Here is a 13,095-nt window from a genome sequence, read left to right on the forward strand (position 1 = left end):
ATTGATTACATCAAGTGCACAATCTGAAGTTGTTCATATTTACTGGGTGGATGGTTACTCACATCTTTGTTAGGTAACTTGCACTGGTTCTGTCAAAATTACGTGGAAATCATCAGTCTACAGGGTATGTTGGCATTATTTGTATGTGTATATTGCTACATTGGTCATTTACAGATTACTAAATAGAACGGCGACTTAATCGTAAATCGAATCTAAGAAATTAGTCTTTGTCGCTACTCTTGTTACAAGGGAAAAACAGATTTAACAACCAAGTATTCAAATTCTGCCCCTATCCTACATATGCTAAGACCGTATATTATTTTCATTGCTCACTATTTGCAATGATTACTATATTCTGAAGTACTTGGCGATACCAAGAAAATTATATCGTAACATATTAATGAATGGAAATATACAAAATATGTTCGAGTGTTTCCCAAAGTAGGAATTATGGGAAGAGCAAAAGTTGCTGAATTTTGCCGCTTGAAAAGTTCAATAAAATGTTGTTTACATTTCAGATTTTTATCGCTATGAACACCTAAAAGTACGGAACACTAACCTATTCATAAGCTACATCAATAGCTTGTGGCCCGCATCTCGTGGTCGTGCGGTAGCGTTCTCGCTTCCCACGCCCGGGTTCCCGGGTTCGATTCCCGGCGGGGTCAGGGATTTTCTCTGCCTCGTGATGGCTGGGTGTTGTGTGCTGTCCTTAGGTTAGTTAGGTTTAAGTAGTTCTAAGTTCTAGGGGACTGATGACCATAGATGTTAAGTCCCATAGTGCTCAGAGCCATTTGAACCATTTTTTTGAATAGCTTGTGTGTTTTATTTGTTGCACAGAACTGAATATACTGTGTTTCAGTTTGCGGAGAACCACTTGGTAATTCCCTGAAGAACGTTATTAACTTTTTTTTTTCTTCGTCTTCTCTCTGAATCGATAACATTGGAGAATCATTTTTAGCAGTTCCACAGAAATAATTTACAGCAATAACAAATGTGAAGACGAGCACTCTCCAGGTTGACACCTCATTTCGACAGAGACCTGCCACTTTTGTTATCGACACCGAACGAAATATACCCAGCAGTCTGTTGTATTCTGCGTTTTTGACTCTATTTCTATCGAAATTTGTCGTGAATCGAGAAACAAAATAATTCTAATGGTTATGTGTTATGTTAATATATGAAGATGAAAATATAACAGTAATTTTTAAATTATCGGTGTTTGGACTTCTTCGATGTTGTTCATCTTTCCTTGTTTTGTCCTAGATTTCCATTTTTATTTAGCTGTTACACCCAGCATCTCCCATAAACCATTTTAAATTTTCTAGCCTTTCTTTGCCTCAAGTATTTTTCTCCTGTTTTGCTGCTTCCGAGGCAATCCTGGGCTCCAAGGCAGGTATCCCAGTAATCAGTTCCTTTTGCTTTTGAGCGTCTACGTTATACGTTGTTCCGGCTTACTACACACATCAAAAAGAGTTTTGCATCACCCCGGTTCCCAGAAGTCCTGAAGATAGACGTTGACTGTGGATATTGTATTACAGATATAGTCTCTCTGACTGTTCAGAGATGTCACTAAACCCGCCCAAAGCTGTAAACAGCCATGAATGAGCAGCGCCTAGTAGACGGAGGGGGTCCGACAGGCGATCAGTTCCAGTTATTCCACCAGGAAAGAGGTACAAGGTTAGTGTCCAGAATGAGATTTTCACTCTGCAGCGGAGTGTGCGCTGATATGAAACTTCCTGGCAGAATAAAACTGTGTGCCCGACCGAGACTCGAACTCGGGACCTTTGCCTTTCGCGGGCAAGTGCTCTACCAACTGAGCTACCGAAGCACGACTCACGCCCGGTCCTCACAGCCTTACTTCTGCCAGTACCTCGTCTCCTACCTTCCAAACTTTACAGAAGCTCTCCTGCGAACCTTGCAGAACTAGCACTCCTGAAAGAAAGGATATTGCGGAGACATGGCTTAGCCACAGCCTGGGGGATGTTTCCAGGAGAGCTTCTGTAAAGTTTGGAAGGTAGGAGACGAGGTACTGGCAGAAGTAAAGCTGTGAGTACCGGGCGTGAGTCGTGCGTCGGTAGCTCAGTTGGTAGAGCACTTGCCCACGAAAGGCAAAGGTCCCGAGTTCGAGTCTCGGTCGGGCACACAGTTTTAATCTGCCAGGAAGTTTCATATCAGCGCACACTCCGCTGCAGAGTGAAAATCTCATTCTGCAAACATCCCCCAGGCTGTGGCTAAGCCATGTCTCCGCGATATCCTTTCTTTCAGGAGTGCTAGTTCTGCAAGGTTCGCAGGAGAGCATCTGTAAAGTTTGGAAGGTAGGAGACGAGGTACTGGCAGAAGTAAAGCTGTGAGTACCGGGCGTGAGTCGTGCTTCGGTAGCTCAGTTGGTAGAGCACTTGCCCGCGAAAGGCAAAGGTCCCGAGTTCGAGTCTCGGTCGGGCACACAGTTTTAATCTGCCAGGAAGTTTCATCTCAGCGCACACTCCGCTGCAGAGTGAAAATCTCATTCTGGAAACATCCCCCAGGCTGTGGCTAAGCCATGTCTCCGCAATATCCTTTCTTTCAGGAGTGCTAGTTCTGCAAGGTTCGCAGGAGAGCTTCTGTAAAGTTTGGAAGGTAGGAGACGAGGTACTGGCAGAAGTAAAGCTGTGAGTACCGGGCGTGAGTCGTGCTTCGGTAGCTCAGTTGGTAGAGCACTTGCCCACGAAAGGCAAAGGTCCCGAGTTCGAGTCTCGGTCGGGCACACAGTTTTAATCTGCCAGGAAGTTTCATATCAGCGCACACTCCGCTGCAGAGTGAAAATCTCATTCTGGAAACATCCCCCAGGCTGTGGCTAAGCCATGTCTCCGCAATATCCTTTCTTTCAGGAGTGCTAGTTCTGCAAGGTTCGCAGGAGAGCATCTGTAAAGTTTGAAAGGTAGGAGACGAAGTACTGGCAGAAGTAAAGCTGTGAGTACCGGGCGTGAGTCGTGCTTCGGTAGCTCAGTTGGTAGAGCACTTGCCCGCGAAAGGCAAAGGTCCCGAGTTCGAGTCTCGGTCGGGCACACAATTTTAATGCGCCAGGAAGTTTCAAGGTTAGTGTCGTCTGTAGTTGAACCTTGACTAGACGGTCAATACCGCGGTTCGATCGCATCCGCATTGTTACTTTGTGCCAGGAAGGACTCTCCACAAGAGAAGTGTCCATGCGTGTCGGATGGAACCAAAGCGATGTTGGAGGAGATACACAACACAGAGACAGGAACTGTCGATGATATGCCTCGCCCGGGCCGCCCAAGGGCTACTGCTGCAGTGGATGGCCGCTACCTAAGGATTATGGTTCGGAGGAACTTTGGCAGCAGCGACATCATGTTGAATAATGCTTTCCGTGCAGCCACAGGACGTCGTGTTACAACTCAAACTGTGCGCAATAGGTTGCATGATGCGCAACTTCACTCCCGACGTCAATGACGTGGTCCATTTTTGCAACCACGACACCATGCAGCGCTGTACAAATGTGCCCAACAACGTGCCGAACGGACCCCTCAGGATAGGTATAACGTTCTCTTCATCGATGAGTGTCGCTTATGCCTTCAACCAGACAATCGTCGGAGACGTGTTTGGAGGCAACCACGTCAGGCTGAAAGCCACCCTGTCCAGTGGATGCAGCAAGGTGGAGGTTCTCTGCTGTTTTGGGGTGGCATTATGTGGGGCCGACGTACGCCACTGGTGGTCATGGAAGGTGCCGTAACGGCAGTACGTGAATGCCATCATCCGACCGATAGTGCAACCATATCGGTAGCATATTGGCGAGGCATTCGTCTTCATGGACGACAATTCGTGCCCCCAACGTGCACATCTTGTGAATGACTTCCTTCTGGATAGCGACATCGCTTGACTACAGTGGCCAGTACGTTCTCCAGACACGAACCCTATCGAACATGCCTGGGATGGATTGAAATGGGGTTTTTATGGACGACGTGACCCACCAACCACTCTGAGGGATCTACGCCGAATCTCCGTTGAGAAGTGGGACAATCTGGACCAACAGTGCCTTGATGAACTTGTTGATGGTTTGCCACGAGGAATACAGGCATGCATCATTGCAAGAGAACGTGATACTGGTTATTAGAGGTACCGGTGCGTACAGCAGTTTGGACTACCATCTCTGAAGGTCTCGGTGTATGGTGGTACAACATCCAATGTGTGGTTTTCATGAGCAATAAAAAGGGCGGAACTGCTGTTAGTGTTGATGTCTATTCCAATTTTCCATACAGGTTCCGGAACACTCAAAACCGAGGTGATGAAAAACTTTTTTTGATGTGTTTGTATTCAGAAAAGTTTCCATTTGAAGGCAGTGCAGTCCTGAGACGGTATGCCATTCAGGCAAAACCACCGTGAGTATTGAGGCAATCCTGAAAACGCCGTGTCCTGCTGTGTGGAGAAGTCCGTAACTGCCTGCTACACATCCTCGTCCAACAAGAATCGTCGACGTTCAGGGTCTGTTTCAAGGCAGCGAAGCCATCATAATTGCATGGGGAGAGATCAGCCCTCTAGGACATTTGCGTTATGGGGACGTGCGTTATGATGAAGCAGCTGCATCGCTTGGCGTAGCCTTCACGGACGGTGATTTCCGGCAGTCATGACGCCCAATACACATTCTTCATTCTCCGGTGCATATCTGTCGGTGTTTGTTCTTGTACAACCAAGAAAAGAATAACAGCTTGTTGGTCCTGTTTGGACGAAGTTGGTAATTATGTCGCTATAGTTTTCGTTTTCGCATTTACTGCAACCACGCACCTTTCCATAATACCGGTGCTTATATACTCGCATCAGAGTCGCGCTATGTTGCACATACGCTGCAGCAACGCCCTCAAACGCAAACTGTTTGATTGTTCCTTATAATTTTGAACCTTCTTCGATGATACCATGTTTCAAATGTATCCAGTTAATTGCTTTCCAGATTTCAGAGTTTCAACTTTTCACTTTCATAGAATAAAATTTGAGGAACCTCTTCCACGTTTCCATATCAATATTTGATATCAGTGGATACGTGTATAATGAAGAAATATTCCTTCGCCAGCGACAATCTACATGACGTGTTAAATGTACAGAGATTCTGAATTAAATGCTTGCAGCTGTCAAGCAATGCATGAAGCCTTCAACGATTACAGTAGTAGTAGACCTTTAATAAGACCCAAAAAATTCTGATGAAGCCTGTTAATGGCTCCGAAGTTAATGTTCAGACACTCGTAGAAGAGGGAGGGACTGAAATTAAGGTCATCATCATCATCATCATCAGCCAATTCAATCATTAGATGATGTGATGATGTGGACTCTTCGAGTCGTGGATTCAGGTAGGCTTTCAGAAGTCTTCTCCAAGTGGGACGGTCTTGGGCAGTTCTCTGCCTGGTGTTACCAGCGATCTTCTTGATGTCTTTGTCCCATCTGTCTGGTGGTCTTCCTCTAGGCCTCCGGTGCTCTCTCGGACTCCACTCCAGTACTAGCTTCGTCCATCTGTTGTCTTTTCTTCTTGCGACGTGGCCAGCCCACTGCCATTTCAAGGAAACTACTCTCTCTAAGATGTCATTAACCTTCGTCACAGACCGGATTTCATCTGCCCTTTTCCTGTCTTTTCTTGTATAGCCTAGCATTGATCTCTCCATGGTTCTCTGTGCTGTCCTAAGTTTCCCTTTTGTGAATGAGTTCAGTGCCCATGTCTCGCAGCCATACGTCATCACAGGAAGAATGCTGCTTTCTTCAGATTTACTGGCATTTTTGATCTGAATACTTTTGAATTCTTCCCAAATGCTTGCCAGCCGAGCTTGATGCGTCGATAGATTTCTGTCCTTATGTCTCCCTTCATATTTATAATCTGGCCAAGGTAGATTAAGGTAGCAAAGCAAAATCAGGAACGCTAAGCTCCGTGGACAAATGCTCCTTTACATGAGTAACTCCAGAAGTATTGCCCCATTTAAGGCTCGCAGCACTAAAAAATCAATGACTAAGGTATTAGCGCCAGTGCTGTTGAGAAAAAAATCGCAAAAATTGAAAGGCGCTCCAGGGCCTGATAGAATCCTTATCAGATTCCTTAGCAATTTAGCGGCTGGGTTAGGTCTTCTTTTAACCACAATATGCATAGATCCTTGGAACAATAAACCTTGCTCAACAGCTGGAAGAAAACACAGGTCAAACAGGTCCGCAAGGAAGATAGCAAAAGTGATCCACAAAACTTCTGTCGAATAGCCTTGACATCCATTTGTTGTAGAGTCTTAGAACATATTCTGAACTCAAATGTAATGAGGTATCTAAAACGAAATGATCCCATTCATGCAAACAAGCATGGTTTCCCAACACATCCATCTTGTCGAACCCGACTCGCACTTTTCTCACCTGGCATCCTGAAAGCCAAGGACCAAGGTAGACAGGGAAATGCAGTATTTCTTGATATCCAAAAAGCATTTGACTTAGAAAAAGACCTACTCTTATCATTAAAAATACGGGGTCTCAAGAGAAATTTGTGACTAAATAGCGGATTTGTTGGCAGGAAGAATGTAGCATATTATTTTTGATGGAGAGTCATCGATGGATCCAGAAACTTCACGTGTGCCGCAGGCAAGTGTATTGGAACCTTTGGTGTTCATCTTGTATGTTAGTGGTTTTGCAGATTAATAGTAACCTCAGACTTTTCGCCGAGGATGCTGTTGTATGTCTGATAAAAGCTGCACCAATATTTAGTCGGAGTTGATAAAATTTCAGAGTGGTGCAAAGATTGGCCACGTGTTTTACATGTTCAAAAATGTAAAATTATAAATTTCGGAAAACGAAGAAACATAATATTCTTTCACTACAGTATCAGTGAGTCACAACTGTAATCGGCCAACTCCAACAATATCTTGGTGCAAAAATATTGTGGAGGGTGGGGGGGGGGGGAGATTTCAAATGGCACGGTGACAGTCATAGATAAAGCAGGTGTACACCTCGGTCCACTGATATGATGTTAGTGAAATACAGTCAGTCTTCATTGAAGAATGCTTACAAAACACTGGTGCGACACTCCCTAGAATATTGCTCAAGTATGTTGGACCCATGCCAAAAAGGAGTAACATATTGAATGTATACAGAAGAGGGCAGCACGAATGGTCACAGGTTTGTTAAATTTGTGGGAGAGTGTGACAGAGATGCTGAAGAAATTGAACTGATAGATTCTTGAAGATAGATATAAACTATCCCGAGAAAGCCTACTTACAAAGTTTCAAGAATCGGTTGCATAGGGATCGAGATGACAAGATTTAATCAGTTACATCACACACAGAGGAATTTGAACAATCATTCTTCCCGCACTCCATTCGTGAATGGAACAGAAAGGAGGAGGTGGAGGAGGAGGAGGAGGAGGAGGAGATTGGTGTTTAAAGTTGCATCGACAGCGAGGTCATAGAGATGGAGAAAAAGCTAGGGTTAGGGAAAGATGAGGAAGGCAATCGGCTGTGATCTTTCAAAAGAGCCATCCTGGCATTTGCCTTAAATAATTTAGGGAAATAAGGGAAAACCTAAATCAGGATGGCCAGATATGGGTTTCAACTGTCGTCCTCACTAATGCGAGTCCAGTGTGCTAACCAATGCGCTGCCTCGCTCAGTGAAAGAGGAAGGTGTCCTAATAATTGGTAAAATTAGAAAGTACCTGCTGCCATGCATTTCACGCTTGTTTGCTGAGTGTGGATATAGAAGTACATGCGATACGTTCCTTACTTGCTCAATCCCGTGTGACCTGGTTTCCTAAATGGGAGAATAGTTTTACTTCTTCTGCTGATGTGTCTTATAAGGATTGTGAGCATCTTATTCCATTTTACGCTATCGGAGTCCACAAATTACTAAGCACAATGACAGATCTGCTTGTCTTATGCCTTTTCCCTTCCAGAAACCAAACGGATCTTCATCGCGTATTTTCCATATCGACAGTAAATGTGTTTGTACCTACAGATTTTTAAAAAAAATATAATGCACTAACTGTTAACTAATGTATAGCAGTACTTTTACTGTGTTGAGTGATGCTAAGTAAGCTATTTTACGTGTGATAACATCAGCTGCCCTCACTTGTCTGCCTGTTCGGGTAGCCGGCCGGAGTGGCCGAGCGGTTCTAGGTGCTACAGACTGTAACCGCGCGACCGCTACGGTCGCAGGTTCGAATCCTGTCTCGGGCATGGATGTGTGTGACGATGTCCTTAGGTAAGTTAGGTCTAAGTAGTTCTAAGTTCTAGGGGACTGATGACCTGAGAAGTCAAGTCCCATAGTGCTCAGAGCCATTTGAACCATTTTTGAACCTGTTCGGTTATACAGAGCTTGTGATGTACAGCCGCCCCCCCTCCCTCCCCCCCTCCCAGGTTGCCCCAAATAATGACGTGGTGGCACACACATAATCGATGTCGAGCAGTGTGTGGGAAGGGGCACCCATCTGTGCTTTTTGCTACTGAAGTAACGACACAATATGCAACAAATTTAATAATTTCTTTAACATGGTTTATGTTCACTGATGTAAAACAAGTTGTTTCATTGCCTATTTCACCCTATTAGGCGTCGACGTCTCTTTATGTTTCTACTATAGCTTATGTTGCTCCTCCGTCCATATATATCTCCACTGAAAATTTAATAGAAATTGGTTCAGAGGTTTAGTCGTGAAAACGTAGCAGAGTTACTCTTGCATTAATGGTATTTTTATGGAAGTACCGATTAAACACTTTCAGAATTCTGAATGCATTGTATTCACAACGTCGAGTCACGTTATGTACAACATATCAGCCAGTAAAAGTATTTTCACAAATATGACAATGTTCGTAAGTCAGAGAGTAAACAACTTTTTGGAAGAGTAAAATACACTCCTGGAAATTGAAATAAGAACACCGTGAATTCATTGTCCCAGGAAGGGGAAACTTTATTGACACATTCCTGGGGTCAGATACATCACATGATCACACTGACAGAACCACAGGCACATAGACACAGGCAACAGAGCATGCACAATGCCGGCACTAGTACAGTGTATATCCACCTTTCGCAGCAATGCAGGCTGCTATTCTCCCATGGAGACGATCGTAGAGATGCTGGATGTAGTCCTGTGGAACGGCTTGCCATGCCATTTCCACCTGGCGCCTCAGTTGGACCAGCGTTCGTGCTGGACGTGCAGACCGCGTGAGACAACGCTTCATCCAGTCCCAAACATGCTCAATGGGGGACAGATCCGGAGATCTTGCTGGCCAGGGTAGTTGACTTACACCTTCTAGAGCACGTTGGGTGGCACGGGATACATGCGGACGTGCATTGTCCTGTTGGAACAGCAAGTTCCTTTGCCGGTCTAGGAATGGTAGAACGATGGGTTCGATGACGGTTTGGATGTACCGTGCACTATTCAGTGTCCCCTCGACGATCACCAGTGGTGTACGGCCAGTGTAGGAGATCGCTCCCCACACCATGATGCCGGGTGTTGGCCCTGTGTGCCTCGGTCGTATGCAGTCCTGATTGTGGCACTCACCTGCACGGCGCCAAACACGCATACGACCATCATTGGCACCAAGGCAGAAGCGACTCTCATCGCTGAAGACGACACGTCTCCATTCGTCCCTCCATTCACGCCTGTCGCGACACCACTGGAGGCGGGCTGCACGATGTTGGGGCGTGAGCGGAAGACGGCCTAACGGTGTGCGGGACCGTAGCCCAGCTTCATGGAGACGGTTGCGAATGGTCCTCGCCGATACCCCAGGAGCAACAGTGTCCCTAATTTGCTGGGAAGTGGCGGTGCGGTCCCCTACGGCACTGCGTAGGATCCTACGGTCTTGACGTGCATCCGTGCGTCGCTGCGGTCCGGTCCCAGGTCGACGGGCACGTGCACCTTCCGCCGACCACTGGCAACAACATCGATGTACTGTGGAGACCTCACGCCCCACGTGTTGAGCAATTCGGCGGTACGTCCACCCGGCCTCCCGCATGCCCACTATACGCCCTCGCTCAAAGTCCGTCAACTGCACATACGGTTCACGTCCACGCTGCCGCGGCATGCTACCAGTGTTAAAGACTGCGATGGAGCTCCGTATGCCACGGCAAACTGGCTGACACTGACGGCGGCGGTGCACAAATGCTGCGCAGCTAGCGCCATTCGACGGCCAACACCGCGGTTCCTGGTGTGTCCGCTGTGCCGTGCGTGTGATCATTGCTTGTACAGCCCTCTCGCAGTGTCCGGAGCAAGTATGGTGGGTCTGACACACCGGTGTCAATGTGTTCTTTTTTCCATTTCCAGCAGTGTACTTACCTAATTCACGTTATATTCTTCACACATATAAATGTTTTGTGCTACTCACTTTATAAAGTAGCTTATGTTCTTCCTCGAAATTCAAGCTATCTCCGTACCAAATTTCATCAAAATCATGCGAGTCGTTTACTCGCGAAAAGATGACAAACATACTTTCTCATTTATAATATTAGTGTGGATTTTAAAGGAATGTGATAAGTGTAGTCAATTAGGAATCTTTTGCTGCTGTACGTATAAATAGTCAACAGCGATGTAAAAGTATGATGTGTACCCGAATACACTGGAAGATGACCAGGTAGGATTCGGAGAGCTGCCTGCATTACTAAATTAAATAAAAAGAAATGTGAATAAGAACGACGTGCATTTATCACTGAAACTTCCCGACAGATTAACACTGTGTGCCAGGCTGCGATTCGAACCCGAAACCGTGCTTTCTGCGGACAATGTTCTTGCCGCCTGAGCTATCCAGACTCTGGAGCAGCCCTCACCGGTTCTCTCTCGCCTGTACCTCTCTTATTTTCATTCTGTTTAAATGTGTGTTAATGGAAACTGATAACTGTAAACATCCACACATCGACAAAGCATTATCTGTCCAAATCCACAATGTGTCTTTGTTTTGTTACAGACCAGTTCCAGGTACTGAAAGAGCGACGTGGACTTATCGCCAGGGCCCTGCATTCAAGAGCTGCACAAAATCAGAGTAAGTGTTTCTATACAGCGTACAGTGTGAGGTCCAGCAGAGGAATTCTGAGCTTTCCCGTCTTGCAGCCGGCCGTTGTGGCTGAGCAGTTCTAGGCGCTTCAGTCTGGAACCGCACGACCGCTACGGTCGCAGGTTACAATCCTGCCTCTGGCATGGGTGTGTGTGATGTCCTAGAACTACTTAAACCCAAGTATAGGTTTAAGTAGTTCTAAGTTCTAGAGGACTGATGATCTCAGATGTTAAGTCCCATAGTGCTCAGAGCCATTTGAACCATTTGAACCGTCTTGCAACGTCTGAGCAATCTATCTCACAAGTAGTAACCATATACGTGAGCTGCAGCTGAAAGTGGAAATCGAAACGCGACACTGCCAGGTTGCCTGACCAAAAAAGTGAAATACCCGGAAGGGGAGGAAGAAACGAAACGAATCTTTAAGGATTGGTAGCTATGTGATACTATTGCAGTAACTAGAAAATAGAGTCACATTTCCAAACATCATAGCAGTCTGAGAGGTAACACGTGAGATCGCAGGTTGCCCGAATGTGCCAATGTGGCCTCAGAGTTCTTTCTGAGAGTACCAGCGGTGACCGGAAGTCATAACAGGTGTTCCCCGTATACCGTGGCGCCAGGAACAACACCGCGGTACGTCTCCAAAACATTACTGAGAATGTGACCGGCCTGTCACCGGGTTGCCGCCATACTCGCAGACGGTCGTCATCTGGTTAATGCAGAAACACAATTCATCACCGAACACAAATGTCTCGCCATTTATCAGCAGTCTAGCTTTCTAGTCACGGAACCACGTTAAACGCAGCTCTTTGTGTTGCGGTGTTAATATTTACGATCTTTGTACACACATCAAAAAAAAAAAAAAAAATTTGCGTCACCTCGGTTCCAAGAGTTCCGGAACCTGTATGGAAAATTGGAATAAAGATCAACATAAACATCATTTCTGCCCTTTTTATTGCTCATGAAACTCACACACTGCGTGTAGTACCACCACACAGCGAGACCTACAGAGGCGGTGGTCCAGATTGCTGTACACACCGGAATCTCTAATACCCAGTAGCACGTCGTCTTGCATTGCCACAAGCCTGTATTCGTCGTGGCATACTATCCACAAGTCCATCAAGGCACTGTTGGTCCAGACTGGCCCACTGCTCAACGGCGATTCGGCGTAGATCCCTCAGAGTGGTTGGTGGGCCCGCATCTCGTGGTCGTGCGGTAGCGTTCTCGCTTCCCACGCCCGGGTTCCCGGGTTCGATTCCCGGCGGGGTCAGGAATTTTCTCTGCCTCGTGATGGCTGGGTGTTGTGTGCTGTCCTTAGGTTAGTTAGGTTTAAGTAGTTCTAAGTTCTAGGGGACTTATGACCACAGCAGTTGAGTCCCATAGTGCTCAGAGCCATTTGAACCATTTTTTGAACCCAGTGGTTGGTGGGTCACTTCGTCCATAAACAGCCCTTTTCAATCAATGCCAGGCACGTTCGATAGGGTTCATGTCTGGAGAACATGCTGGCCACTCTGGTCGAGCCATGTCGTTATCCTGAAGGAAGTCATTCACAAGATTGTCGTCCATGAAGACGAATGCCTCGCCAATATGCTGCCGATATGGTTGCATTGTCGGTCGGAGGATGGCATTCACGTACCGCATAGCCGTTACGGCACCTTCCACGACCACCAGCGGCGTACGTCGGCCCCATAACGCCACCCCAAAACAGCAGGGAACCTCCCCCTTGCTGCACTCGCTGGACAGTATGTCTAAGGCATTCAGCCTGACCGGATTGCCTCCAAACACGTCTCCGACGATTCTCTGGTTGAAGGAATATGCGATACTCATCTTTGAAGAGAACGAGACGCCAATCCTGAGCGGTCCATTCGGCACGTTGTTGGGCCCATCTGTACTGCGCTGCATGGTGTCGTGACTGCAAAGATGGATGGTGTCGTGATTGCAAAGATGGACCTCGCCATAGACGTCGGGAGTGAAGTTACACATCATGCAGCCTATTGCTCACAGTTCAAGTCGTAACACGACGTCCTGCGGCTGCACGAAAAGCATTATTCAACATGTTGGCGTTGCTGTCAGCGTTCCACCGAGTCATAATTCGTAGGCAGCGGTCATT

At 46.5% G+C, this 13,095-nt stretch overlaps 1 protein-coding gene across 1 annotated transcript in view; it reads left to right on the plus strand.

The window, feature by feature from the left end:
- LOC126203802 (uncharacterized) overlaps positions 1-13,095 on the plus strand; it is a 279,323-nt gene that overhangs the window by 134,702 nt on the left and 131,526 nt on the right. The window contains exon 7 of the mRNA XM_049938169.1: positions 10,902-10,976. Within this exon, the coding sequence (XP_049794126.1) occupies positions 10,902-10,976 (75 nt within the window). The remainder of the gene's footprint in view (positions 1-10,901; positions 10,977-13,095) is intronic.

The sequence above is a fragment of the Schistocerca nitens genome, chromosome 9 (genome assembly GCF_023898315.1).
Source record: "Schistocerca nitens isolate TAMUIC-IGC-003100 chromosome 9, iqSchNite1.1, whole genome shotgun sequence".
Taxonomy (NCBI): Eukaryota; Metazoa; Arthropoda; class Insecta; order Orthoptera; family Acrididae; genus Schistocerca; species Schistocerca nitens.